At 46.3% G+C, this 27655-nt stretch overlaps 1 protein-coding gene across 2 annotated transcripts in view; it reads left to right on the top strand.

Moving 5' to 3' along the window:
• The window catches only part of VPS50 (VPS50 subunit of EARP/GARPII complex), a 302084-nt gene that overhangs the window by 152989 nt on the left and 121440 nt on the right, over nt 1–27655 (top strand). For both annotated transcript variants that reach the window (XM_040352336.1, XM_040352337.1), the window contains exons 10-11: nt 346–388; nt 24839–24937. In XM_040352336.1, coding sequence (XP_040208270.1) covers nt 346–388; nt 24839–24937 — 142 coding nt within the window. The remainder of the gene's footprint in view (nt 1–345; nt 389–24838; nt 24938–27655) is intronic.

Genomic DNA, 27655 nt, shown 5'->3' with positions numbered 1-27655 from the left:
TGACGCAAACTCCACCCAGCGGGCGCCGAAGTATTGCATCCTAAGATCCGAAGGCGTACGAAGCCGTACGCCTGTCGGATCTTAGCCAAATGCCGTCGTATCTTGGTTTGAGAATTCAAAATAAAGATACGACGCGGCAAATTTGAAAGTACGCCGGCGTATCAGCAGATACTCCGGCGTACTTTTTCTGTGAATCTGGCCCACAGTGTGTAATTTTTTATTCTTTTCCCATACCTCCTTCCACTTTAACTATCTGTTTCTTTACAGTCATTAGCCAGTACTGATGACATTGCATTGTCCGTATTGGTGTGCTTCTGCGCTAATGTTGTTTCATGTATTTTGCAGTGACCTGAATTCAAAACTGCAAGACACCTTGGAACAAATTGAGGTAAGATGCTTATTAAGCACTTTTGGTCTGATGTGATTGGATATTAGACGTAATTGGGCAATTAGAGCTAAACGTGTGTTGCTTTTGTTCTTGTTGTGTGTTTTACTGGTTGATATAATAGACGGGATTAACAAATTAAAGTCCAATTACAGCCAAGTAAAAATGCTTTTAAGCTGAACTAAAGGTAAAGGGCAACACACTGCGAGAAGGTAACCTACTTATCACAGGAGAGACATGGCAAAGTATTTTCTGCAATAGATTAAACTTGCTTGCCTGTTTCCAGTCTACTGTACAATGTGCATTCTAAGGTACTTTCTTGAAGTAATTTTGATCTCAACTGACCACAGCACTTTCTCCCAATTTTTCTCTGAATCAATTAGACGTTCATTGACAAACTTTAGACGGACCTGTACATGTGCCTACTTGAGGAGCTGGACCTTGGGGGTGCTGCAGGATTTCAATCCATGGCGGCGTATTGTGTTACCAATGATTTGTTTGGTGACCGTGGTCCCGACTGCCTTGAGATCATTCACAAGCTCCTCCCTTGTGGTTCTGGGCTGATCCCTCACTTTTCTCATGACAATCCTCACCCAATGAGACGAAATCCTGCATGGAGCTGCAGACCGAGGGCGATTGATGGTAATTTTGTATTTCTTCCATTTACGAATAATTGCTCCAATAGTTGCCCCCCCCCCTTTACCAAGCTTCTTGCTGATGGTCTTGTAGCTCATTCCAGCCATGTGCAGGTCTACAATCTTGTCCCTTTGACAGCTCTTTGGTCTTGTCCATGATGGTGAGGTTTGAATGGAAGAAAAAGATTCTGTGGACAGGTGTCTTTTTATACACAGAAAACACCTAAATCGACGGGACTAATCTATGTACCACATGAGCACATACTGTGGGAATCAGAATTATTGTTGGTTGGTAGGGGATCAAATAATTATTTTACTCACTGAACTGCAACTCCATTTATAACATTTGTGTTTTTTTATGTGTTTTTGGTTGATATCCTGTCGCTATCATTTTAAAATACACCTATGATAAAATTGATAGACCCTTCATTACCTTGTAAGTGGGCAAACTTACAAAATCTGCAGGGGATCAAATAATTAGTTTCCCCACTGTATGTAGTAGTATTTTTTATAAAAAAAAATAAAAAAAATAACAACTATATATCTCTATAGATAGAGATAAATATATCTAATAAATAAATATATATATATATATATATATATATATATATATATATATCTGATAGAGATAGAGATATATATATATATATATATATATATATATATATATATATATATATATATATATATATATATATATATAAAATTAAAGTTGTTTTATTTGGAGTTTGCTGCTTTTAATGCTAATTTGTTGCTGTTATTTACACTTTCAAGTCAATGTTTCCTTTGATGATTTCCATTTTAATTGGCCATCACAACGCTGTAGATGTAAAACATGTCATCATTGTCACGCTTTATGTCTGCATGTCAAAATAGGATTGTTTAGCCATTTTCAGTGAGAATGCTTCTATCCCTTTTTATCCATAGATTATAGATGATTACTATGCATATAAGACAAACACGGGTTGATGGGAATGATTTCCCCGGGGTTAGCACGTGTCGGGGCTTCGTCTTTATTGGTCAGATGAATTATTTATCGAAACAGCTCAGTTCACTTAAAGTGTGCAGCTTTAATATCTTTCCCAGAGCCAATATTAACTTCAGCAGTAATAACTCCCACTGCTCAATAATCGTTTGCATAGAGAATGTTATTCCTCCTGGTTTTTGTTTTGTGATTTATTGTGATTTATTTTCATTATTATCAGTCAGACGTCACCTATTTTATTACATCTCCTTTCTGTGATCACTTATTTTTCACCTGATGGATTTTAACCACTTAAGACCCGGACCTTTAAGCAGGGAAAGGACCCGGCCAGGTTTTGCGATTCGGCACTGCGTCGCTTTAACAGACAATTGCGCGGTCGTGCGACGTGGCTCCCAAACAAAATTGGCGTCCTTTTTTTCCCACAAATAGAGCTTTCTTTTGGTGGTATTTGATCACCTCTGCGGTTTTTATTTTTTGCGCTATAAACAAAAATAGAGCGACAATTTTGAAAAATTCAATATTTTTTACTTTTTGCTATAATAAATATCGCCCAAAAATATATAAAACATTATTTTTTTTTCCTCACTTTAGGCCGATACATATTCTTCTACCTATTTTTGGTAAAAAAATCGCAATAAACGTTTATCGGTTGGTTTGCGCAAAATTTATAGCGTTTACAAAATAGAGGATAGTTTTGACACCTTTTTGGGACCATTGTCATTTTCACAGCAAAAAAATGCATTTAAAATTCATTGTTTACTGTGAAAATGACAATTGCAGTTTGGGAGTTAACCACAAGGGGGCGCTGAAGGGGTTATGTATGACCTAATATGTGTTTCTAACTGTAGGGGGGTGTGGCTGTAGGTGTGACGTCATCGATTGTGTATCCCTATAAAAGGCATCACACAATCGATGATGCCGCCACAGTGAAGAACGGGGAAGCCGTGTTTACACACGGCTCTCCCCGTTCTTCAGCTCCGGAGACCAATCGCGGGACTCCAGCGGCGATCGGGTCCCGCGGTCCCGGAGCTTCAGACCGGGTCGCAGGCCCGTGACCCACGGCTGGGCACTAGCGCAGGGCGTACCTGTACGTGCATGTGCCCAGCCGTGCCATTCTGCCAACGTAAATGTGCAGGCGGTGGTCCTTAAGTGATTAATAGAGACTACAATAAGTGCTATTTGTATAGTAACCTTCATCTTTTGGCCATGGCATCTGAATCTAGTATTATCAGTGTTGCAGAAGCAACCCTTTGAACCTATTCGTCACATTCCACTGATTCTTTTAAGCAGGAAGTTGGCATTCTTGATTGCTATCTTTTCGGCTAGAAGAGTATCTGAATTAGCATCTCTTTCCTGTAAAGAGCCTTATTTAGTTTGTCATAAAGACAAAATTGTACTACGACCCCATCCTGCCTTTTTACCTAAAGTGGTGTTGGCTTTTCATTTAAATCAGGACATTGTCCTGCCTTCCTTTTTTCCGGATCCGCAGACAGTGGAGGAAAGCTTATTACACTCTCTAGATCTTGTGAGAGCAGTAAAGGTGTATCTGCAGGCAACCGCTCAGATACATAAAACAGATGTTTTGTTTATTTTGCCAGATGGTCCCAAGAAGGGACAAGCGGCATCAAGATCCACTATCTCCAGGTGTATTCGACAGACAATTATTCAAGCCTATGGTTTAAAGAATAGGACTCCTCCTTTTTCTGTTAGGGCGCACTCAACCAGGGCGCTAAGTGCTTCATGGGCAGTGCGCCACCAGGCTTCGGTGACTCAGATCTGTAAAGCTGCAACTTGGTCCTCAGTCCACACATTTTCCAAATTTTATCAAGTGGACGTGAAAGGACAGGAGGATGCTGCCTTCGGGCGAAGTGTGCTGCAGGCAGCGGTATAAATCTTCTGGTCCATGGCGGCCTGCTTGATCTGTGTCTCCCCCCCCTTCATATGGAGCATTGCTCTGGGACGTCCCATTATGTAAAGATAAAGGCTCTGTGTCCCGTGGTGTACGATAAAGAAAACAGGATTTCTCTTTCGTTCATAGACGGACACAGCCTTCATTGACCTTAGGGTTATGCTTCTTCCTACCAGGAGATTTAGGCAGAATTCTACAGCACTTAAGGTGTTAAAAACTTTCCTTCATGCCGCTCCTCCCAGGGGGCGTGGCTCCCCCAGGCATAACCCCCACTCTGCTCTAGCAGCTTCAGTTTGTTTCTGCCTAACCGTCAGGAGAGTCAGGCTCTCTCTGGAGTCCTGGACTCTGGAGTTTTTCTTGCAATTTTCTTGCGATTTTTCTTGCGATTTTTCTCGCTTTTTATTATTTTGTTCCTGCATTTTTGAATCCTGCGATTCTTCTATCAACAGCCGACTGGGTGACAGGCTGGGTCCTCGACCCTTGTAGTCCCCCCAGGTTCGGCCTTCGAGCGTGTGCCGGCCCTCAGCTCAGCTTTGGGACGTCCACGACAGGCCCCTTTGCTCCAGGGGCGGCCGGGGAACTTCGGTTCTAGGGCACACATATGACCGGTCTTTATGGCCTTGTCACAGTGTGTCTGGCCGACAGCCATGCCGTTTAGCGGACGTTGGTTCTGTCCGGGATACCTCCAGCCGGTAGTCGCAGGACAGGTAAGTAGTGACCCTTGCTCAGGTAAGTGGTCTGGCTGGAATTTTCCCTGGGGAGGTCGACTGAGGGTTCGCCCTGCTTTCCTCTCTCCCTTATTCCTCTCCTTCCTTCCCTTTTGGGTAGCGGCTGTGAGGGGTTTTTTTCTGGGGTCTCTTTTATTATCACCGGGGCCTGTGTGCGTAGCGGGGGCTGTGTGTGTTCACTGCAGGGGGCTGTAGTGTTCTCTGCGGGACTTGTGTGCTGTTTTACTATGCTGCTGTGGCTGCTGGCTGTCTGTTTATAAAAAAAAAAAAAAAATTTTTTTGAAAAGTGCGCCACGGCCGCCATTTTGCCGTAGTCGCGCCTTGTATATCTCGGCGGCCATTTTCTTGTGGTCCTTGGCAGTTTTTTTGCATTACGGCGGCCATCTATTATTTTCGTTTGTCCTCGTGTGGCCGTTTTAGCGCTCGGAGAGACCGCGAATCTCTCCGTGGGGACTGTCAGCAGCGCAGCCGGCTTCTCAGCACATCATCAGGCTCCTCTCAGCGCGATGCACCAGGCGGGGTGGTGAGTTCCCTGGGGGCCCTCATGCTCAGAATAGAGCTGGAACAGCCGGGAGGTGACCGTGGGTGGTTCTCTGCTTAGCAGTTTGGGTAACTCGGTGGTGGGATGCCCTGGAGCCTGTACTAGGTACTATCCTCCCCACTAAGGCCTGAGTTAACCCTTGATGCCCCTCCCCCTGCCACTTCTGTTGAGGGAGTGTTATTTCTGAAGCAGCTAGTGCCTGGTTGGGGGGTAAAAAAGCGCCCCCTCCCTGAGCCTGCTTCGGGGGATGCCGCTGACATTATACTATGCCCGGCTATTGCGTCTGGTTCTGTGGTGTCAGTGGATGCGGGCTATAAAAACCCACGCGACCAAGGAATTTGTTGGAGCTCTTATTTTCTGCGGTTAGAGCTTATAGCTCAGTAACTAGACGGTTTGTGGTTTTGGCGGAGGTACCAGTTGTACCGGTCCCTTTTGGGTTCCGCAAAAACGCAGCGCACTGCAACTGTGTTCCTTATTTGGACTTTTTATGTTACACCGCAGTGTATATATATATATATATATTTATTTTTTGCAGTCCCTGAATGCTTTGCGACCCCTTTGTAAGTAGGTGGGTCTCTCCTCCTGTGGACCCTCCAGTGTCCGGATGGAGCAAAGCCGCCACGTTGCCCGTGGAAGGGGCTCCTGCCTGTGGGTACCCCGCTGAGACCGGTCTTGACGCGGTCTCTGGTGTCACAGACTCTGACTAGAGGGCTGTAGCTCCTGCTGCAGGAGCTGGGGGCACAAGATGCTGCTGAGCCCTGTAAGGACCTAGCTGAACGTTTGGTTCGGGGTCTGTAGTTCGTCTGTGAGTCGGTCCTGGATGCGCTTCCCTTGCTTTCCAGGGCCTCCGCATGTGTGGGGGTGTTTGCGCCGCCTCGTGTGGCTTACATGCTGGTCTTCGGACCGATCCTCAAAGGGTCCTTGGTGGACTCACCCCTTTAGGGGTGGGCGGCTTTTTGGGCCTCCCGGGTTGGCACCCCTAGGGATGCCACGGGTGGTAAGAGTACGCTGCTTCCTCTGCTAAGAAGGGCAAGGAGCCTCGCCGTCGGCGAGGGCCCTCCTCTCCCGAGCAGTTCGTGCGCCCAGCACGGGGGGTATTCTGCAGGGTGCTAAGGCCCCCGCTGCGGGGCTGTGACGCGCCTGGCACCACGTGCCTTATGGGCCTGCGGACGGTATTGCTTCCGCATGTAGGTCTGCCCCCGCCCGTGTCGGGTGGTGGGCTGGCTTTGTGATTTTGCGGCTCGGTTGAGGCCTCTTCTTTCCGACCGTTGGCTTTGCGAGGTTTTCTCGCGGTGCAAGATAGATTTTCTCTCTTGGCTGCCGAACAGATTTTTTCCTCCGTCCTCTGGCTTCCTCCGGTTCGCTGGTTGGTTCTGTCCAGGATCTTCTGATCGGGGGAGTGATGGTGCCAGTTCCCTCAATGGAACGGTCTCAGGGGTAATACTCCAATCTGTTGGTAATCCCCATGGTGGACGGGGTCCGTCCAATCCTGGGCCTCAGGGCCCTCGTTTGTTTTTTTGTGAAGTACAAAATTTCAGGATGGGAATTTTTTTCTGGCGTCCTTGGATGTCATGAACGCATACCTGCATGTTCCCATATGCTCTAAGCACCAGAGATTCTGGGCTTTGCGGTCAGGGAGGACTTTTTCTTTTTGTGGCCCTCCCGCTCGACTTGGTGTCGACACCACAGGTTTTTACCGGGGTGCTCGTCCCGATACTGGCCCGGCTGTGTCAGCGGGGGTTTATCGTGGGGTGTCTGGGCGACATTCTCCTACGAGCTTCTGAGAACTCTGCATTTGTGGAGCCGTGTCTATCACGTGTCAGACTCTCCAGGAAGTTTGGCTGGCTTCTGTTTTTGTCCAGAAGTCAGTGTTGGTCCCGTCTGGGACTGGAATTCCTGGGACTAGTCCTGGATTCCGCCGGGGCGGGAGTTTTGTTTTCCTAACGGAAAAATTTAAGACTCTGCAATCTGCTGGGCAGCAGTTGTCGACCTAGTGGTGGTCATCTCCGCGATTCTGCTTGAGGGTTCTGGATCTGACGGTGGCCTCTTTCGAGGCGGTTCCGTATGCCCAATTCCACGCCAGGGTGCTACTGGAGGACCTGTTGTCACGTGGGGACTAGCTTCCGTCATCTCTGGATTACCAGGTTCGGATGAGTCATCTAGTCCCTGGTGTGGTGGCTGATGTTTTCCGGTGCTTCGGGCCGGGAAGTCGTTTCGGCCAAGCCACTGGACAGTGGTCGCGACGGATGCCAGCCTCTCCGGTTGTGGGAGGGGTTTTTGGGGCACCCAGTCAGCCCTGGGGTGCTGGACTCAGGTGGCGACCCACCTACCAATCATTGTTCTGAATCGAGCTTTGCCTTGCCTGGGGGTCCCTGGATCTACAGGGCCGACCATTCGGGACCCTGTCCGTCAACGCTGTGGCGTACGTTGACCTTCAGGGAGGCACACAGAGCTCTGTTGCAGCGACGAGGGTCGCGCACATACTTTGGTGGGCCGAAGGGTCCGTTCCGGCTCCATTGGCCGCGTACATTCCGGGAGTACGGAATTGGCAAGCCGACTCCTAAGTCGGATTGTGCTTGACCACGGAGAGTGGTCTCTCCACCCGTAGGGGTTTTTCAGTATATGTGCCGAAAGTGGGGCACTCCAGGCGTGGTCCTTCTAGAGTCCCGCCTCAACCGGAAGGTGCCATGTTTTTGGCCAGGTCACGGGACCCGTGGGCTGACGCCTCAGGCGCGTTGGTGGCTCCTTGGGGTCGCTATCGCCTGCTTTACACCTTCCCTCCTCGGTAGCTTCTTCCTCGCCTGCTGCGCAGAGTGGAAGCCGAGGGTATTTATCAATTCGGATTGCCCCAGATTGGCCGCGTCGCTCCTGGTACGCGGACCTGGTGCGTCTGGTGGCTGACGCCCCCTAGCATTTTCCCCTGGGGGTTGATCTTCTGTTACAGGGTCCGATCTTCCACCCTGTTTTTACAGCCACTGGCTTAGCGACGTGGCTGTTGAGAGCCTGGGGCTGAAGGCCCGAGGCCTATTGGGCTCGGTGGTCTCGACCGTGCTGCCGGCACGGTAGTCTACCTCACGTAGGATTTACATCATACGTGGAGGGCCTGCATCTCTGGTGAGGAGATGAAATGGCACCCTAGTACGTACGTACGTACGTACGTACGTACGTACGTACGTACGTACGTGGTATCCAGGATTCTGCTGTTTTTTTACAGCAGGGAGTGGATCAGGCTCTCGCCTTACGTACAGTTGGGAATCAGTTTTCTGCTCTGGCTGTTACTTTCAATGAGCCTTGGCGTCTCACTCCTTGGTGCGTACGTCTGTTCTGGGGGTCTGGCATATGGACCCTCCACTACCCCCATGGGACTTGTATTTAGTCCTTTTGGTTCTTCTGGATGCTCCCTTTGTGGACATTCGGGAGGTTTTTTGTTGACTGTCACGAGACGGGAGCAGGTTTAGCTCAAGTGCTAGAGTACCTGCCCTTCAGGCATTTGACTCTGGGTTCTAGCCCAGGAAGGTCTGCGTTGTCACGTGGCCGTGGCTCGTCGTGGGCATTTCCACTGTGATTTTTTCTGGTAGCAATTACCTCGATCAGACTAGTGTTTGTCTGAACTGGAGGCCTTGTCTTGCATGGTTCCCTGCTTGGTCATCCATAAGGATGAGGTGGTGCTGCGGCGCAGCCGTCTTTTCTCCCCAAGGTGGTTTCGGCTTTTCACGTTGGTGTGGACATTGTTCTTCCATCCTTATGTCCTTGGCCGAAATGGAGGGAGGTGGCCACTTTTACATCCTCTGGATGTGATTCGGGCCCTACGTATGTACTTATCTGCTACGATTCCGTTCCGGAAGTCGGTCTCACTGTTCGTGTCGCTGGCTGGTTCTACCAGGGGGCCTGGTAGTCTCGTCGGCCACCTTTTTCCGGGGTGGATCCGACGGATTGTGCTTCAGGCCTATGCCCTGAAGGGGCAGGCGCCTCCCTTTTGGGTTACGGCGCATTCGACCAGGGCGATCGGGGCCTCTTGGGCTTTCTGACATCATGCCTCTGTGTTACAGGGTGTATGGCAGCGACCTGGTCGTCGTTCCACACTTTTTCTAAGTCTTAAAAGTGCATGTGAGTGCATCTTCTGATGCCTCCTTCGGCCGCAGGGTGTTACAGGCGGCAGTTTACGGTTGGAGTTCCTCCGTTGAGTAACTCCGGTTTTGTTTGGGGTGTAACCTGTTTTTGCTGTGTTATTTTCCCACCCCTCGAATTTTTTTGACACTGCTTGGGGACGTCCCTAAGGTCAATGAAGGCTGTGTCCGTCTATGAACGAAAGAGAAAAAAGGATTTTTGTACTCACCGTAAAATCCATTTCTCTGAGTTCATAGACGGACACAGCACCCACCCCTCCTTGGTTTGTACTGCTTGTTACGAACTGAAGCTGCTAGAGCAGAGTGGGGGTTATGCCTGGGGGAGCCACGCCCCCTGGGAGGAGCGGCATGAAGGAAAGTTTTTAACACCTTAAGTGCTGTAGAATTCTGCCTAAATCTCCTGGTAGGAAGAAGCATAACCCTAAGGTCAATGAAGGCTGTGTCCGTCTATGAACTCAGAGAAATGGATTTTACGGTGAGTACAAAAATCCTTTTTTTTAAAACGGCTTACCTGTAAAATCCTTTTCTTGGAGTACATCACGGGACACAGAGGTCCCCCACTTCTTATGGGAATCTATTGCTTGCTACAAAACTAAGGTGCTTCCCTGATGGGAGGGGTTATATGGAAGGGAACCGTCTTCAATTGGTTGTGCCAGTGTCCAATCACCGCTGGTGACCCTTAACCCATTATGTAAAGATAAAGGCTTTGTGTCCCGTGGTGTACTCCAAGAAAAGGATTTTACAGGTAAGCTGTTTTAAAAATCCTGTTATTCCGATCTTATCAGGATAGAAGAAATGGGAGAGTTGGGTGGCTGCGTAATAAAGGTATAGGTCGGGTAAGGCTCTGCCACCCAGATTCGTGGGGCATTTCAGGGTAGGCCATGACAGTTTATGGCGGGAGTTACTCCATATGAATGTATTGTGTAAAGATTCCATAGACTTAGAAATTTTGGGAGGAAAATAAATATAAAGGGCATGCCAGAAGATGTATAGGAGCTTAGGGAGTAGTATCATTTTCAATATATGAATGTGCCCCATGACTCACAAGAGGCAGACGGTACCATGTCTGTGCTTTGCTTTGGACTTGACTATGTAAAGGGGTTCAAGATTTAGCTTAATATAGTCCGCTATGAGCGAGAAACCTGGATGCCCAAATATCTAATCTGGCTCACACTTATCCAAGGGAGAGAAGCTTGCTAAGCAAAGGGAGCTCAATGATGTAATTTGTTTTACTTTGACTGTCCAGCAAGATTATATTTTTCGTTACTCCCACTGACCACAGTCAAGCCCCCTAAAGATTGAAGAGCAGTAAACTGGCCCCTTGTTTCAAAAGTTTGGAAACCCATTTTATAGACTGTCAAAAATGTAAAGAGGTTATAAAGGCAGAAGGTTTTTTATCTTAATACATATTATGCATTAATATCAAAAGCCTTCTGTGTTCATCAGCCTCCCTAATGCTTACCTGAGCCCCCTCTCTATCCAGTGATGTCCCGGATGACTAAGGCATTCCTGGATTCTGCCTCCTGATTGTCTGAGACACAGCACCATTGGCTCCCGAAGCTGTCACTCAAACTCAGTTAGCCAATGAGGAGAGAGAATGGGCTGTGCCTAGTGCAGCTCTGTGTCTGATAAAACCTTGTGTGTAGCAGCCTCCCCAGCACCCCATAATTACTTACCTGAGCCCCATCTCTCTCCAGCGATGTCCACAAATGTCTAAGCCGCCTGGGACACTCCTCCTGATTGACTGAGACACAGCAGCAGCGCCATTGGCTGACTGACTTTGACAGCCAATCAGGTGAGAGAGGGGACGGGGCAGGTCGGGGCTCCATGTCTGAATGGACACAAGGAGCTGTGACTCGGCTCCAGTGCCCCCATAGCAAGCTGCTTGTTGTATGGGGGCATGCAACAGGAGGGAGGTGTCAGGAGCGCCGACAAGGGACCAGAGAAGAGGAGGATCTGGGCTGCTCTGTGCAAATTACTGTACAGAGCGTGCAAGTATAACATGTTTGTTATTTTAATAGAAAGAAAAACTAGACTTTACAATCACTTTAAAGTCTAAATCCTTTTGTTTTCAACCAACATTTGAGGGATTTACAGCTATTTGATTTTTTTTTCCTCTTTATTTAGTAATTAACTTGAAGATTACTTTTAGAAACATAGATTTCTCTTGGCACAAATATATCCTGTCTGCTGGCGAAGATAAATATTTTTGTCCTTCGCATCACAAGTCAAAACTTCATCAAGCGGCAAATAGAAATCCTATAAAAAAAAATGTTGCTTACTTAAAAATTGGATTTTGAGATTAAGTTTAGAAGAGTTAATAGAGCAAATATTTTATTTTAGAGTCGACGGCAGATTATTGAACGATAAAGTGCTATAAAAACACGGTCTGGGTGACAGTTCCCAAAGTGTCATCTCTGAACTGAGATAGAACAAAAGACTTTAAATCTTTTTTATACCGGTCGATTAAATTACTTTCTATAACAGAAAAGGCGGTGTTTAACAAGTTGTTGGGCATGCTGCTATCGCTTTTTTTTTAAATGTAATAAAAATAAAGTAAGTCATCAACTTTGTACTCTCAAGCTTTTTTTTTTTTTTTCCATACTTTATGTCTTTTTGATTTTGTTTATCATCTTGGCCCTAAGGATTGCACCGAGGATACAGATCTGAAGCTAAAAAAAAAAAAAAAAGTTACAAGAAGTCTGCAAAAGTTCTCATTTATCAAGGTCATCGTATAGTTCGTAATGTTGACTCTTTTAGCTTTTCCAAGTCATTTCTTTAGTAGATCCCCCAGCGTTTAGCTTTTCAGCAGACTAGAACCACTTTCTCTGAACAGGGGTGAGGGCCTTCATCACCATCTGCCTACCACATCAAATGTAAACAGCCGCGCTTATTCAAAATGAACCACAAAAAAAGTGTTTAAATAGTAATCCAGTAGGGAGCTGCGGTGGCTCAACGCGATTGGCACTGTGCTGACAAGCGATTCACCTCTGCAGCTAGGGGTTCGGATCCCGGTCTCAGCTTCATGTGAATTGAGTTTGGTGGTCTCAGCCCGGCTCCCGGTGGGTGTGCTATGCCTGTGCTTAGTACGCCCACCCCCCTCCCACAAAAACCACCACACCTACACACGCACTCTAAATTGGGTTAACACACGCACTTTGACCACGCGGTCTCTAAAAAGAGAGGCGAAGGACTAATGGGGCTGGTTGAGCGGGCTAATCCTCTCACTCCCTTATAGGGAGTCCCTCTGCCCCGTTGGGCTTCAAAGCGGAGCAGGTAGGGCGGGCTGTGTGGGAGGACCCCCTCACACACCCGCCATTGCCACCCGGGGCATGGAGAAAGATGGCAGATTGCCTCTGGGGGAGGCCTGCCTACTCCCAACTCCTGCAGTCCGGCTCCTCTCTCGAGTACACGCACAAAATACACTAAAAAAAAATAGTAATCCAGTGATTATTAGTGGATATTGAAAAGGTGATATAAATAAAGAAGAAAAATGAATAATACAATTGAAAAAATAATGATACTGATGAAAGTATTGAGTATATGAATGTCTCTATAAGAGTAATAGTACTCGTTTTTTTTCAATTGCAATAAACACTTGGCTTGAGAGTGTCTTGCAAGACGAGCAACATTTAATACATTTTTACTTGATATACAATCAATGTCTTAGGCCCCGTACACACGAGGAGACATGTCCGATGAAAACGGTCCGCGGACCGTTTTCATCGGACATGTCTCCTGGGAGCTTTTGATCTGATGTGTGTACACACCATCAGACCAAAATCCCCGCGGACAGAGAACGCGGTGACGTAGAAGACACCGACGTTCTCAAACACGGAAGTGCAATGCTTCCACGCATGCGTCGAATCAATTTGACGCATGCGCGGGATTTCGGGACGCTGGTTACACGTCATAACCAGCGGACATGTCCGATTAGGTGTACTAACCATCGGACATGTCCGACGGACATGTTTCCAGCGGACAAGTTTAAACTTTTGTCCGCTGGAAACCTGTCCGCTAAGCCGTACACACGGTCGGACATGTCCGCGGAAACTGGTCTGCGGACCAGTTTCAGCGGACATGTTCGATCGTGTGTACGCGGCCTTAAAGGGGTTGTAAAGGTACAATTTTTTTTCCTAAATAGCTTCCTTTACCTTAGTGCAGTCCTCCTTCACTTACCTCATCCTTCCATTTTGCTTTTGCACGACACTCCACACCAGTGAGAAAGCCTCGCATTACTGTGTGGAGTTACAGCCAGAAGAACAGGAAGTGAGGATTTCTCAGAAGAAATAAGGACATTTAAAAGCAAAATGGAAGGATGAGGTAAGTGAAGGAGGACTGCACTAAAGTAAAGGAAGCTATTTAGGAAAAAAAAAAGAGAGGCGCCTTTAGGTGTACCAATACAGTTACAGTTAATGAAGGTACAACATTTAGCAACTCCCATGGTTGATGATTAAAAAAGACATCCAGGATAATACTGTACACGTAGACCATCCTCTGCACCACCATTGATGTCGTCCCTTCCACGCTGCGCTCCATGAGCACTTCAAGATTCACTTTCGAATGACTCTACTGCAAGGTAGTATTCCCGGTCATGATCGCAGACTGACAGTGGTGAGGGACGGCGGTGCGGATGCTCTGGATGCGCCCATGCTGAGCTAGCGAGCATTTATGTTTAGTAAAAAGCAGGACTGCCGCTTGGCACGGGACCCACTTGTACACATTTTTTTTTTAGCTCTTCTTGCGCTAAAGGTGCTGATAATGCCCGACAATAAATTCATATTCATTTAAATCCAGTATATGAAATAAAAAAGTCGAATATACAGTATATACTCGAGTATAAGCCGAGTTTATCAGCCCTTTTTCTTAGCCTCAAAATGCCCCCCTCGGCTTATTTTTCGAGTCTATACTCCTGACTGTGTACCTGATTATGGTGCAGAGTCAGACGGCGCGTGTCCATTGTTGAAAAGTCACGCCTCCTCCTTCTTCTGTTCCGTGATAGGCGGAACACTCAGTTTCCCAGCAGACACTGTGTTCAGTGTTCCGCCAATCACGGACTTCCTCTTGTCTGAGGATGAAAGGACGTCCGTGATAGACGGAACACTGAACACAGTGGCCCAGATTCAAGAAGCAATTACGTCTGCGTAACCATAGTTACGCAGCGCAATTGCTTACTTGCGCCGGCGTAAGGACTTCTCCTGATTCAGAGAGCTTGTTACGCCGACTGCAGCCTAAGATATGCGTGGCATAAGGCTCTTATGCCCTCATATCTTAGGCTGCATTCTTACGCAGGCCACTAGGTGGCGTTCCCGTTGTGGTCAGCGTATAGTATGCAAATTGCATACCAACGCCGATTCACAACGTTATGCGAGCCCTGCGTACGCAGTTTACGTCATTTGCGTACGTCGGGTTTCGCGTAAGGCTGCACATGCTAAAAGCAGGGGCAGCCAATGCTAAGTATACCCGTCGTTCCCGCGTTGCAAAATTTGAAATTTACGTAGTTTGCGTAAGTGAATCGTGAATGGCGCTGGACGCCATTCACGTTCATTTTGAACCAAATGACGTCCTTGCGACGTCATTTACCGCAATGCACGTCGGGAAAGTTTCCCGACGGAGCATGCGCTCTACGCTCGGCGCGGGAACGCGCCTAATTTAAATGATTCCCGCCCCCTGCGGGATCATTTACATTAGGCGCCCTTACGCAGGGCATTTTTGAGGAGCGCCCATGCAAATTACGTGGCTACTGCTTCATGAATGAAGCGTAGCGCAAATAATTTGCGTAGGCGCAGGGTAAAAAGGGTACACTGCGCCTCCGTAAGGAGCGCGCAGCTGTACCTGAATCTACCCCAGTGTCTGCAGGGAAACTGAGTGTTCCGCCTATCACGGAACAGAATGAGGAGGAGGCGCGACTTATTAACAATGGACGCGTGCCGTCTGACTCTGCATGTCACCATAATCAGGTACACAGTCAGGAGTATAGAATCATGCATGGCGATCGGCAAGGCTGCAAATGGGCACAGTGAGGTGTGCAAATGGGCACAGTGTGGCGTGCAAATGGGCATTGTTGACCCTCTTTTCCGCTTACAGTAGCTGCTGTATTCTCACCCTAGGCTTATACTCGAGTCAATGCATTTTCCCATTATTTTGTGGTAAAATTAGGTGCCTCGGCTTATATTCAGGTCGGCTAATACTCAAGTATATACGGTAATACAAAACATTTTTTATATATTTGTATGTTTTTTTTTATTTCATTTTTTTAACTATCGTTTTTGTTTTTCGGCCAAGTGCATCCCGCATTTTTGTTTTCGGCACCAAAATTTCAATTCGGGGCATCTCTCAATTAGCCATTTTTTTTTATAAGGGTTTGTGGGTGGGTTGCGGATTTGCTGAAGGAATAGAGCCTGTTCACCTTGTAAAGTTTTTTTTTTTTTTGTTTTTGTTTTTTCACTTTGCAGTGTGAATATTCAATTAGCTTTGTGAATAAGGTGAAGCTTTGTGTCAGTTATCCTGTCACGGGCAGCGATTACTAAGTGCACTTTCTCTACTTCTGTAGAAAATTAGTTTGTAAGATTTGCCATGGCTACTGCCATAACATATAGAATTACAAATTATACACTAAATTATTTTCGTCATGATCTCTCTAAAAAAAAGAAAAAAATCTACATTCTCTTTAATTGACCCCCTGGCCAGCTTTCCCAGCAGGCCGTCCACCTCTTCTCCATTGCATTTCGCTCAGCTAAATGTGATGAGATAAATATTAAAGATCTGACACGTTCTCTCATCCTCCAGTGCCCCTCATCCCCCACATTCTCATCCGTTTCCTCTGAAGTTACCGACGTACGAATATATTCACATTCAATCCCATGGTATTACTTTAAATTTCAGCTTTTATATCTTGATGGGACTAAATTGTAGGTATGCCCCCGCTCCGCTTTAACATTCTGTATTATAAAGTGGAAATCATCAGATTTTGTATCGGGAGAAATTGAAAAAAAAAAAAAAACACATCGTGAAGCTTCTATGTGTCAGTCATTCACCCCGCCGCCTGGATTGTAGATGACTGGAATTTTCTCTTTCTTTTTCTGCTCATTTTATGTCAGGCTTCAGTAATCCCCAGGAATGCATTAGAAAGACACCGTTTTAATGAAGGCCGCGGTGTTCCTGGCTTCCATTGTAAAGGATAAATTACCGTATTTATCGCGGTATAACGCGCTCCCGCGTATACCGCGCACCCCTAAAGTGACCCCCAATCCTGTGGAAAAAAAGTTATTTTTGTACTTACAGTTTTGGTGTCTTGCGCGGCGTCCATCGGCGGCCTCGTCGGGTCCGGCGTCCTTCTGCGGCTTCGGGTGTCCTTCTGCGGCTTCGGTGTCCTTCTGCGGCGGGTCCGGTGTCCTCTTCGGCGGGTCCGGTGTCCTCTTCGGCGGGTCCGGTGTCCTCTTCGGCGGGTCCGGTGTCCTCTTCGGCGGGTCCGGTGTCTTCTTCGGCGGGTCCGGCGTCCTTCTGCGGCGTCCTCGCGGTGTCCTCGCGTCCTCCCCGCTCGTTTCCCGCGCCAAGTTTTGAATACTGCGCCAGCATATACCGAGCGCAGTACACTCGGGCAGGCTCGGCAACTGTCGCGCTCACGTCCTGTACGTCCAGGACGTGACCGCGGAAGAAGCCGAGACTGGCCGAATATACCCGAGTGTACTGCGCTCGGTATATGTCCGCGCTGTATTCAAAACTCGGCGCGGGAAAGCGGGTATCGGCGTATATCGCGCACCCACGATTTTGCCCTGATTTTCAGGGCAAAAAAATGCGCGATATACGCCGATAAATACGGTAATCAGAATGTGTTTATGTTCAGATCTTTTCCATCTTATTATTTGTTGATTTAGATATGCTTAATTAGGATTGTTTGTGTGTGTGTGTGTGTGCCCAGGGCTTTTTTTCAGGGGGAACTTGGGGGAACTCAGTTCCACCACCTCTGGCTCAGACCCTTTGGTGCCTGCTCACCACAATCACGTGTAAACACAGAAGTCTGGTTTCTGTGTTTACAAGTCACAGCTCTGCACTCTGTGTGTAACCCCCCTGAACTCTGCACTCTGTATGTAATGCAATTCTGGTATTTAATGCCCCTTTAAGACCCTTCTACTGTTTGCAAAATTTGAATAGGGTCGTGGTTGAGTTCCTGCACCTATTTTTTGAGAACTCAGGGCCATATTCACAGAAAAAGTATGCCGGAGTATCTGCTGATACTCCGGCGTACTTTCAAATTTGCTGCGTCGTATCTTTATTTGTAATTCACAAACAGATCCGACGGCATTTGGCTAAGATCCGACAGGCGTACGGCTTCTTACGCCTTCGGATCTTAGGATGCAATGCTTCGGCGACCGCTGGGTGGAGTTTGCGTCGTTTTCCGCGTCAGGTATGCAAATTAGCTGTTTACGGCGGTCCACGAAGGTACGCGCGTTCGTCGCATTCTCTTACGTCGTCGCTAGTCGGGTTTTCCCGTCGTAAAGTTGCGATTGCTATTTAGGTGGTGTAATATTAGACAGCCCATGTTAAAGTATGGCCGTCGTTCCCGCATCGAATTTTTTTTTTTGCGTAAGTCGTCCGGGAATACGAAAGGACGTAACACATGTCGCCGTTCAAAACATTACGTCGGGGCGACGTCATTTCGCGCAAAGCATGGCGGGAAATTTCAAAACGGAGCATGCGCAGTACGTTCGGCACGGGAACGCGCCTAATTTAAATGGTACACGCCCCATTTGAATTAGGCGGGCTTGCCCCGGACAGCTTTACGCTACGCCGCCGCAAGTTAACACGCAAGTCTTTTGTGAATCAAGCACTTGCGCTGAAAACTTGCGGCGGAGTAACGTAAACGGATACGTTACGCCGCCGCAAAGGTATGTGAATCTGGCCCTCAACTTTTACTTTTACCCCAGCAGTTTTATTTGCAGAATTGGTGTATATTGTATTGTCTTCGCCTGGCAGGGACAGCTCCCCGGCCGCTAGGAGCAGATAATTGCTGGAGAGTAGAGCTGCACATTTCTGGTTAAAAAGAGAATCACATATCATGTTTGGGTGTTCCAAGTAATTTCAGGCCATTTCACGTGGCCCTCACACCTCTCCTGCAGCTGCAGGAGAGCTCCAGCCCTCCTCTGGCCCCCCTCCAGACCCTTACTTTCAAGCAATGCATCCAGCAGCAGCATAAGGAAATGGGGATGCAATGTGATACAAGGGAGAGTGGGGGACTCAACTTCTGATGGTGGGGTGGCTAATATATGGGGTGGGGATGCTGATGCGGCCCACAATGAAATTGAGTTTGACGCCCCTGATCTACACGTCAGAATTATTTCCTTTTGATAAAAGAACGAAAAGATTCTTTGTTTCCACTTATTCACGTGTTGTATTAAAACTTGGCAGGCTGCCTGGATTTTGTTTGAGAACTCTCTGCACTTGTTAGAAAGATTGTGATATGCTGTTTTAAACATCAGGAAGGGGGAAAGATCGCAATTTCGATTCTTCACGATTAATCGTGCAGCTCTACTCGAGAGGAGGGATTCCCCTGTCTGTGTTGATAGGGGAATCATGCAAATTTCTTTTCAGGAAGTCCAGCCTTAGAAAGTATGGTCACCTTTCCCTCAGCTTCCTCCTGCAGATGATCGTGACATCACCCTTCTGGCGAGATGCCAGGGAATGTGCATTTCAGACCTCGCTGGGCAGCCCCCTCCTAGCTCTGCTCTGCAGGTTCTTTTGGTGAAATTTGTAATGCCCACCATTCCTGGGATCTCCTTCCCAGCTTCCCACAGAAGCTGGGAAGGAGAGGAGAGTACGCTATCTTTTTTTTTCTTCCCACCCTACAGATGTTTTATTTTGTCCTATTTCTCCTGTGAATTACAGGGGTGCACTTTGTTCAGCACTCCTGCGATCCATATTCAGCTGTCAGTGGGCTAAAGCCTGCTGTTGGCTGACGGTACTCAGCTGGTCTAGGCTCTGGAGGGATCCCAACTTTAATTTCAAGATCCACCCAGATGTCTGGACTGGCAGCTGTCTCAGCCTCTCAACGAACCTCTGAGAGCCTGAGTCAGTCACTCTCGCCCACTCCACTGCCCCAGTACACGCTGGAGGGGCAGAGAAAGGAGCCGGTGAATAGCAGTCACTAGCTCTCTGCTCACTGAAGACCCAGAATTGAGTTATCAGCTGCCATTGATTGCTCAGTTCTCAGTGCAGGGGACAGATGCAGCATCAGATCAATTTTTTATTTATTCCTGCAGTTCTTCTTTTAGGGTTATGCTTCTTATCTTCAGTAATGGGCACTTGAGGTTCACTTTAAACTTGTGCCAATAGAATTAACTTAACCACTTGCCGACCGCGCTATAGCAAAAATACTGCTACAGTGCGGACGAGTTGTTTTGACACGACGTCCCTGGGACGTCCTCGTGCACTTCCTCGTTTGCGCGCCCCCTGAGACGCGCTCGCGGAAGTGTCCGTGCTCGCCGGGACCCGACGCAACACGGATCATGGTGAAGAGCCAATGATGGCTGCTCTTCACCACCTGATCGCTCCCTCCAATGAGGGAGCAGAGAAATGTAAACAAAAAAAAGGTCATCCTGAGGTCTTCTCTTCTCTCCTCACACCGATACAGCATGTGAGGAGAGAAGCGATTTTTAAAGTGAGTGAAAATCTACATTGTGCCCAGCAGAACCTAACAGTGCCACTACACTACCCATCAGTGCCCCTACAGTACCAATCTGTGCCACCAGTGCCACTACAGTCCCCACCAGTACCACTACAGTCCCCACCAGTGCCCCTATAGTCCCCATCTGTGCCACTACAGTCCCCACCAGTGCCACTACAGTCCCCACCAGTGCCACCTCTGCCACTTCAGTGCCCATTGGTGCTGCTAGTGTCTGTCAGTGCCGCACCAGTGCCACTACAGTACTCATCAGTGCCGCCAGTGCTCCATCAGTGCCACTACCGTGCCCAGTGCCACTACCGCAGAGGTGAGCAAATACCACCAAAAGAAAGCTCTATTTGTGGGAAAAAAAGGACAAAAATTTCATTTGGTTACAGTGTTGTATGACTGAGTTATTGTCATTCAAAATGTGAGAGCACCGAAAGCTGTAAATTGGTCTGGTCAGGAAGGGTGTTTAAGTGCCCAGTGGTCAAGTGATCAAAGTGTCTCTAAACCCAACAAACCCAAGACTCTGTTAAATAAATTATATGTGTGTGTGTGTGTGTGTGTGTGTGTGTGTGTGAGAGAGAGAGAGAGAAAGAAAATATGATATATGGTGGGTGCATTTGTTTTCTTTTTTCAGGCATTTTCTTTCTCTATTTTGACCTGGTGATTCTGCTATTACACTCCCAGTACTAGTGTGTCAACACTAAAGCTACAGGATAACAACCCAACCCCCCCTTACCCTCCATTATATAATCAGTAGGTGTTTTGTAGTCCTAAGGCCCCTTTCACATGGACGGCTGTTCTGCCGCAGTTAAAAGCATGTTTATTTTCTGTGAAATTCAAGACTCCGGGCACAGCGATCTGCTGCATTTGTACAGTGCGATTAGCTGCGTTTACATGCGGTTGCGTTGAGCTGCAGCACGGTATTGAACGGGGATCCGACTTGAATCCCCGCCAATACCAGGCTCTGTATTTGGTATGAATCAGGGGGAACTCCACGCCAAATTTTAAATAAAAAAAACTGCAGGTGAATGGGTAAGGGGTACGATGTGCTGGGATGTGGGGCTCCCCTTATAAAAGGGGTTCCCGGATTCCGATAAGCCCCCGCCCGCAGACTCCGACAACCAATGGCCAGGGTTGTCCGGAAGAGGCCCTTGTCCTCATCAACATGGGGACAAGGTGCTTTGGGGTGGGGGCTGCCCCAAAGCACCCACCCCCCATGTTGAGGGCATGCGGCCTGGTACGGTTTAGGAGGTGCGGGGGCGCTCGCAAGTCCCCACCCCCTCTCCTGACCGGCCGGGCTGCGTGCTCGGATAAGGGTCTGGTATGGCTTTTGAGGTGACCCCCACGCCGTTTTTTTGCATAGGGGTTCCCCTTTAAATACATACCAGTCCTAAGGGCCTGGTATGCTCTTGGAGGGGGAACCCATGCCGATTTTTTATTTAAAAGTTGGCGTGGCGTTCCCCCTCATGATTCATACCAAACGCAGCTGACATGCACTGTGATTACCTGCTTTGATGTAAAGATGGCTGCGCCAAATCGTTTCTGGACGCAGTCAATTTTACTTTTTCTATTCGCACCAAACCGCATGTAACCAAACCGCAGCTAAACGCAGTGTGTGAATGGGGCCATAGGAAAGCATTGTGTGCTTTTTGCTGCGGTAGAAGTGTGTGTTATGCGCCAGTAAATGCGGGTATATAACGTTTTGTGGCACTCTGGGATTTGTCGGTGGCCACAAAAGAGATTATATATATATATATATATATATATATATATATATATATATATATATATATATATATATATATATATATATATATATATATATATATACATATATATATACATATATATATATACATACATATACAGTGCCTTGCAAAAGTATTCGCCCCCCCTTGAACTTTGCAACCTTTTGCCACATTTCAGGCTTCAAACATAAAGATATAAAACTGTAATTTTTTTTTGAAGAATCAACAACAAGTGGGACACAATCATGAAGTGGAACGAAATGTATTGGATATTTCAAACTTTTTTAACAAATAAAAAACTGAAAAATTGGGCGTGCAAAATTATAGTTTTCAGTTCTTTCCACAGATTCTTGATTGAATTCAGGTCTGGACTTTGACTTGGCCATTCTAACTTGGATATGTTTATTTGTGAACCATTCCATTGTAGATTTTGCTTTATGTTTTGGATCATTGTCTTGTTGGAAGACAAATCTCCGTCCCAGTCTCGGGTCTTTTGCAGACTCCATCAGGTTTTCTTCCAGAATGGTCCTGTATTTGGCTCCATCCATCTTCCCATAAATTTTAACCATCTTCCCTGTCCCTGCTGAAGAAAAGCATATTCAGGGGCTCACTGTTCCATATATGGTGGCATGGCCCATTGATTTCTCTGTTTTGGGATGGGGTCATTAAACTGATAAAAAAAGATCACAGAGACCAAACTCTCCTTAAACGCCGCGTGTTGTCTATTACACATCACCAATTTCACGTTCAAGAAATATAAACGCTCGCTTTCAAGGCACTTCCTGAACTGAGCCAAGTCCCTTATTCCACTTCATTGGAAAACACAGTGGGTTCCATCTATTGCAGACTGGCTCCACAGGATTCGAGAAACTTATGGAATGGAGGAGACCCTGGCACAGGCCAATGATGCGTTTGAGAGGTTTCATGAAACCTGGCAGCCTTGGCTTGTCTTCAGATTCTCGCAAGCTTACAGTGAAGCCCTGACTCTTCGGGGCACATAGTCTTGTCACATGAAGCAATTTGTGGACACATCCGTTCCTCATACCTCACTGAGATCCACATAGACATTTTTACTAACTATTAGCTAGATTCACATAGTGTTAGGACGGCGTATCAGTAGATACGCCGACCTAACTCGGAATCTGCGCCGACCTAAGTTTAAGTGTATTCTCAAACAGAGATACACTTAAACCTATCTAAGATACGACGGCTTGCGCCGTCCTTTCTTAGGGTGCAATATTTAGGCTGGCCGCTAGGTGGCGCTTCCATTGCGGTCAGCGTAGAATATGTAAATCACTAGATACGCCTATTCACAAACGTACGACCGGCCGACGCAGTACAGATACGCCGTTTACGTAACGCATTATCAGGCCTAAAGATATGGAATAGTAATGTTAAAGTATGGCCGCCGTTCCCGCTTCGAAATTCGAAAATTTTACGTCGTTTGCGTAAGTCGTCCGTGAATAGAGGGATTTACGTCATTTACGTCCACGTCGAAACCAATAGGCCCGTGCGGCGTACGTTGCCGCAATGCACACTGGGATATGTAGGCGGACGGCGCATGCGCCGTTCCAAAAAAACGTCAATCACGTCAGGTCAAGCCCCATTGACATAAAACACGCCCCCTCAGCTAAATTTTAATTGGGCGCCATTACGCCCGCCCGATTTACGCTACGCTGCCGTAACTTACCAGGCAAGTACTTTGTCAATCATGTACTTGCCTCGCTAACTTACGGCGGCGTAGTGTAAATACGATACGCTACGCCGCCTTAAAGTTAGGACGCCCTACCTGAATCTAGCTATTTGATTACCAAAATGCCACACACTTTTTCATACTCCCTCTATATCTGTGTATCTCTCAACTTTCCTTTTTTCTTCTTTTTCTGGTGTGAAACATGAAGTGCGTTAGCAGATAATACTGACAATCTTGAGCTACCGAAAATTTTAATGTGTTTTGTACCCTTATGTTAAAGGGATTTTGTTTTTGACTTACCAGTTAAGTGGTATGAATGCCTATCCATGTTATTACGATAAAGTGTGGTCTAGCCATGCGGAGTCAGCTAGCAGTTATAGATAGACATGTGCATTCGTTTTCGTTAGAATGCATTTTCGTCCGAAAATCTGTTTTTTTCGTTATCGTTTTAACAAACGATAACGAAAGTGCAAGAAACGAAAACCGAAAGATCCGACATAAAAGATGCTTTCTTTTCATTTTCGTCGCGGTAAAAATTCGATATAGAGAGATTCGACATTATAGGGAAAAGATTCGACATTATAGGGAAAAGATTCGACATTATAGGGAAAAGATTCGACATTATAGGGAAAAGATTCGACATTATAGGGAAAAGATTCGACATTATAGGGAAAAGATTCGACATTATAGGGAAAAGATTCGACATTATAGGGAAAAGATTCGACATCATAGAGAAAAGATTCGACATCATAGAGAAAAGATTTGACACTATAGAAATAATAGATCCGACATTACAGAGAATAGATTTCGATTTATGAGAAAATAGATTCGACATTATAGAGAATAGATTCGACATTATTACTAGTCATACAACATTAGAATTCTTGTAGGCAGAATATTCGAACGGAAATGTACGATTCGGCGTAAAGATTCGACGTTCCGTCAAATATTTTTTTGACCATTAGACCGAAACCAACAAAGATTCGACGTTCCGGCGAATATTCTTTTGACCATTCGACAGAAACCAAGTATTATTGGATTTTCGGACGAAAGCTATTCCCCAACGAAAAACGAAATAAATCAAAACGATTTTCGGGAGTAACTAAATAAATTTATTTTCCAAACGAAAACGAAAAAACGAAACAAAATATTCCAGTCTGCACATGTCTAGTTATAGATGGTTCAATGGCAGGCTGCTGATTTCCTTGTCCGTATGCACATATGTTTTACACTAACTGATCTGATCTTGTTGTACGCAGTTGCATCTGCAATCATTTTTGTATTACAACTACATACTTTTCTATAATAAACGTTAAATGCTAAAAAAAACAACAAAAAAAAAAATGTTTTCCAAAAAATGTTGGCCTTCTTACCATTTAATAGTATCTTGATTTATATATTGCTCTTTCTCTTTATAGGAACAATTGGATGTTGCGCTGTCTAAGATCTGCAAGAACTTTGATTTTGCTCATTACACAAAGGTGCAGCAGGCGTACAGACTGCTGGGGAAAACGCAGGTAAGGTGACATTTCACTGAGAGCGCAGAGTCAATTAGTGAAAATTAATTAAACCACTGGGCACTGCATAATATTAACCTGCAAATAGTTTGTGATATCTTCATGGAATTGGAAGCCTCTGGGTTTATGTTGAAGAGCAGCTTCAGGCAACCTGTAAATTCTATCTATTCTCAGACAAGCTTTGCAAATTCTGCACTGTGAGCGACTGTAGAGGAGAGAAGACTGCAGATAAACAAGTACAATTTGCGTAGAATTTTTTTTTCTTCATCTGAGGGCAGTCACTTCACTGGGTTTATGGAAGGGTTTACAACCACTTTAACTGCTTGCTAGCCAGCCGTCATTATAATGCAGCTGGTTCGCTCCCTTGCGTGAATCGCCATATGTGTGCGCCGGACGATTTAAGAGTATTGGGGGGAGCGCGACGCATGAGCCAATGCGCGTGGCCGGCCACCCGCAATCGCTCCACAGGGAGTCAAAATAGGGATCTGTGTATGTAAACAAACAGATCCCCATTCTGACAGGGGAGTAGAGAGAGATCTGATGTTCCTAGTGATCAGGAACAGCGATCTCTCTCCTCCTCCAGTCAGTCCCCTCCCCCCACAGTTAGAAACACCTCCTAGGGAACACGTTTAACCCCTTGATCACCCCCTAGTGTTAACCCCTTCCTGCCAGTGACATTTATACAGTAATCAGTGCATTTTTTTTTTTTTTTAGCTCTGATTGCTGTATAAATTTCAATGGTCCCAAAAAAGTGTAGAAGTCCAGCAGATCGCCGCCATTACTAGTGAAAAATAAATAAATAATAAAAATGCCATAAACCTATCCCATAGTTTGTAAATGCTATAACTTTTGTGCAAACCAATAGACGCTTATTTACCAAAAATATGTAGAAGAATACATATTGGCCTAAACTGATGAAGAAATTATTATTATTATCATTATGTACCGTATTTATCGGGGTATTGCGCGCTCCGGCGTATAGCGCGCACCCCTAAAGTGGACCCGACATTCCTGTGGAAAAAAGATTTTTGTACTTACAGTTTTGGTGTCTTGCGCGGCGTCCATCGGCGGCCTCGTTGCGTCCGGCGTCCGTCTGCGGCTTCGGGTGTCTTCTTCGTCGGGTCCGGCGTCCTCGCCGCTCGATCCCCGCTTTCCTGCGCCGAGTTTGAATACTGCGCCGGCATATACCGAGCGCAGTACACTTGTGTATAGTCGGGCAGGCTCGGCTACTCTCGCGCTCACGTCCTGTACGTCCAGGACGTGAGCGCGAGAGGAGCCTGCCCGACTATACACGAGTGTACTGCGCTCGGTATATGTTGGTGCAGTATTCAAACTTGGCGCGGAAAAGCGGGTATCGGCGTATACCGCGCACCCACGATTTTGCCCTGATTTTCAGGGCAAAAAAGTGCGCGGTATACGCCGATAAATACGGTATGTATTATAGCAAAAAGTAAAACATATAAAAAAAAAATTCAAAATTGTCGGTCTTTTTTTGTTTTTAGCACAACAAATAAAAACTGACCTCTGATCAAATATCACCAAAATAAATCTCTATTTGTGGGGAAAAAAGGACGTCAATTTTGTTTGGGGACCGCCCTGCATGACCGCGCAATTGTCAGTTAAAGCGATGCATCGTAAAATGCATGTATCGCAAAAAATGGCCTGGTGGCAAATCCTTTTGGTCCTTAAATGGTTAAAGACCTCCATGAGCCAGGGATGGATTCTTATAATTTAAGTGTCACTTTTGTCATAACTACACAGCACACAGTTTAGTTTTTTGACTTTACTGTCCCATAAGGCATTAGACTAGTGTGGAAACTATACAGTGCATTATGTTATCAAACAACCGAAACACTGAGCACTCAAGAGTTTCCATTTAGTTTAGCAAAGTACAAAAAAAATGTAATTAAAATACATCTAAAGAAGGCATGGTTGTGAACCAGATGGGGAGTAAACATTTCATACATAAAAGCCACCATTAAAGTTTGTTTCAAATTCTTTAATTTGTCGGATTCATTTTTTTTCTCCTAAAGCAATGTAATGTGGTTTTTGGAATTGCATTTTGTTTTCACTTTGCTCATCATTACACACTAAAACGTTTTTAATGTCTGTGTGGTTTTATGGGCATTTCTTCGTTAGAATGATATGCCTGTTTGTCTTCAACGATTGCAACTTTCTTCTTCAATTCCTATGGTGACTTTGTAGCCAAAAAATAAATAAATGAAGTCCCCAGTAAAAGATCAATAATACAGCTGTGAGCAGTGACTTCACCGTCTTCTATCGCCACTGTAATCTTCAGCACCAGACACTAAATCCAGCCACCACCACCACACCGCTGGCTGCTCTGTCAGTAGGCTGTCCTTACAACTCCGGGACACATTAACCTCCTTGGCGGTATCCCCGAGCGTGACTCCGGGTGGTTTTTCCATGCTAGGATCGGTCTCCCCGAGTCACGCTCGGGGTAGATGTGCAGAGTGTGCAGCGGCACGGCTTACCTTCTCGCAGCATCCACAGACAGTTACTTACCTTGTCCCTGGATCCTGCGATGCATCCCCGCTGTGTGAGCGAGCGGCGTCCTCGCTCGATTCACACAGTGTCCCCGTGTGCCGCCGATCTCCGTTCCCTGCAACTTTACGAAGCATGAGGGCGGATAACGGCGCCAAATTCAAAAAAGTAAACAAACGCATTATATATTATATTATACATTACACAATCTTA

Source organism: Rana temporaria, chromosome 5 (genome assembly GCF_905171775.1).
Source record: "Rana temporaria chromosome 5, aRanTem1.1, whole genome shotgun sequence".
In the NCBI taxonomy this organism is placed as follows: Eukaryota; Metazoa; Chordata; class Amphibia; order Anura; family Ranidae; genus Rana; species Rana temporaria.
Note: the sequence above shows the minus strand (reverse complement) of the source record. Positions and strands in the feature narration are given on the sequence as shown.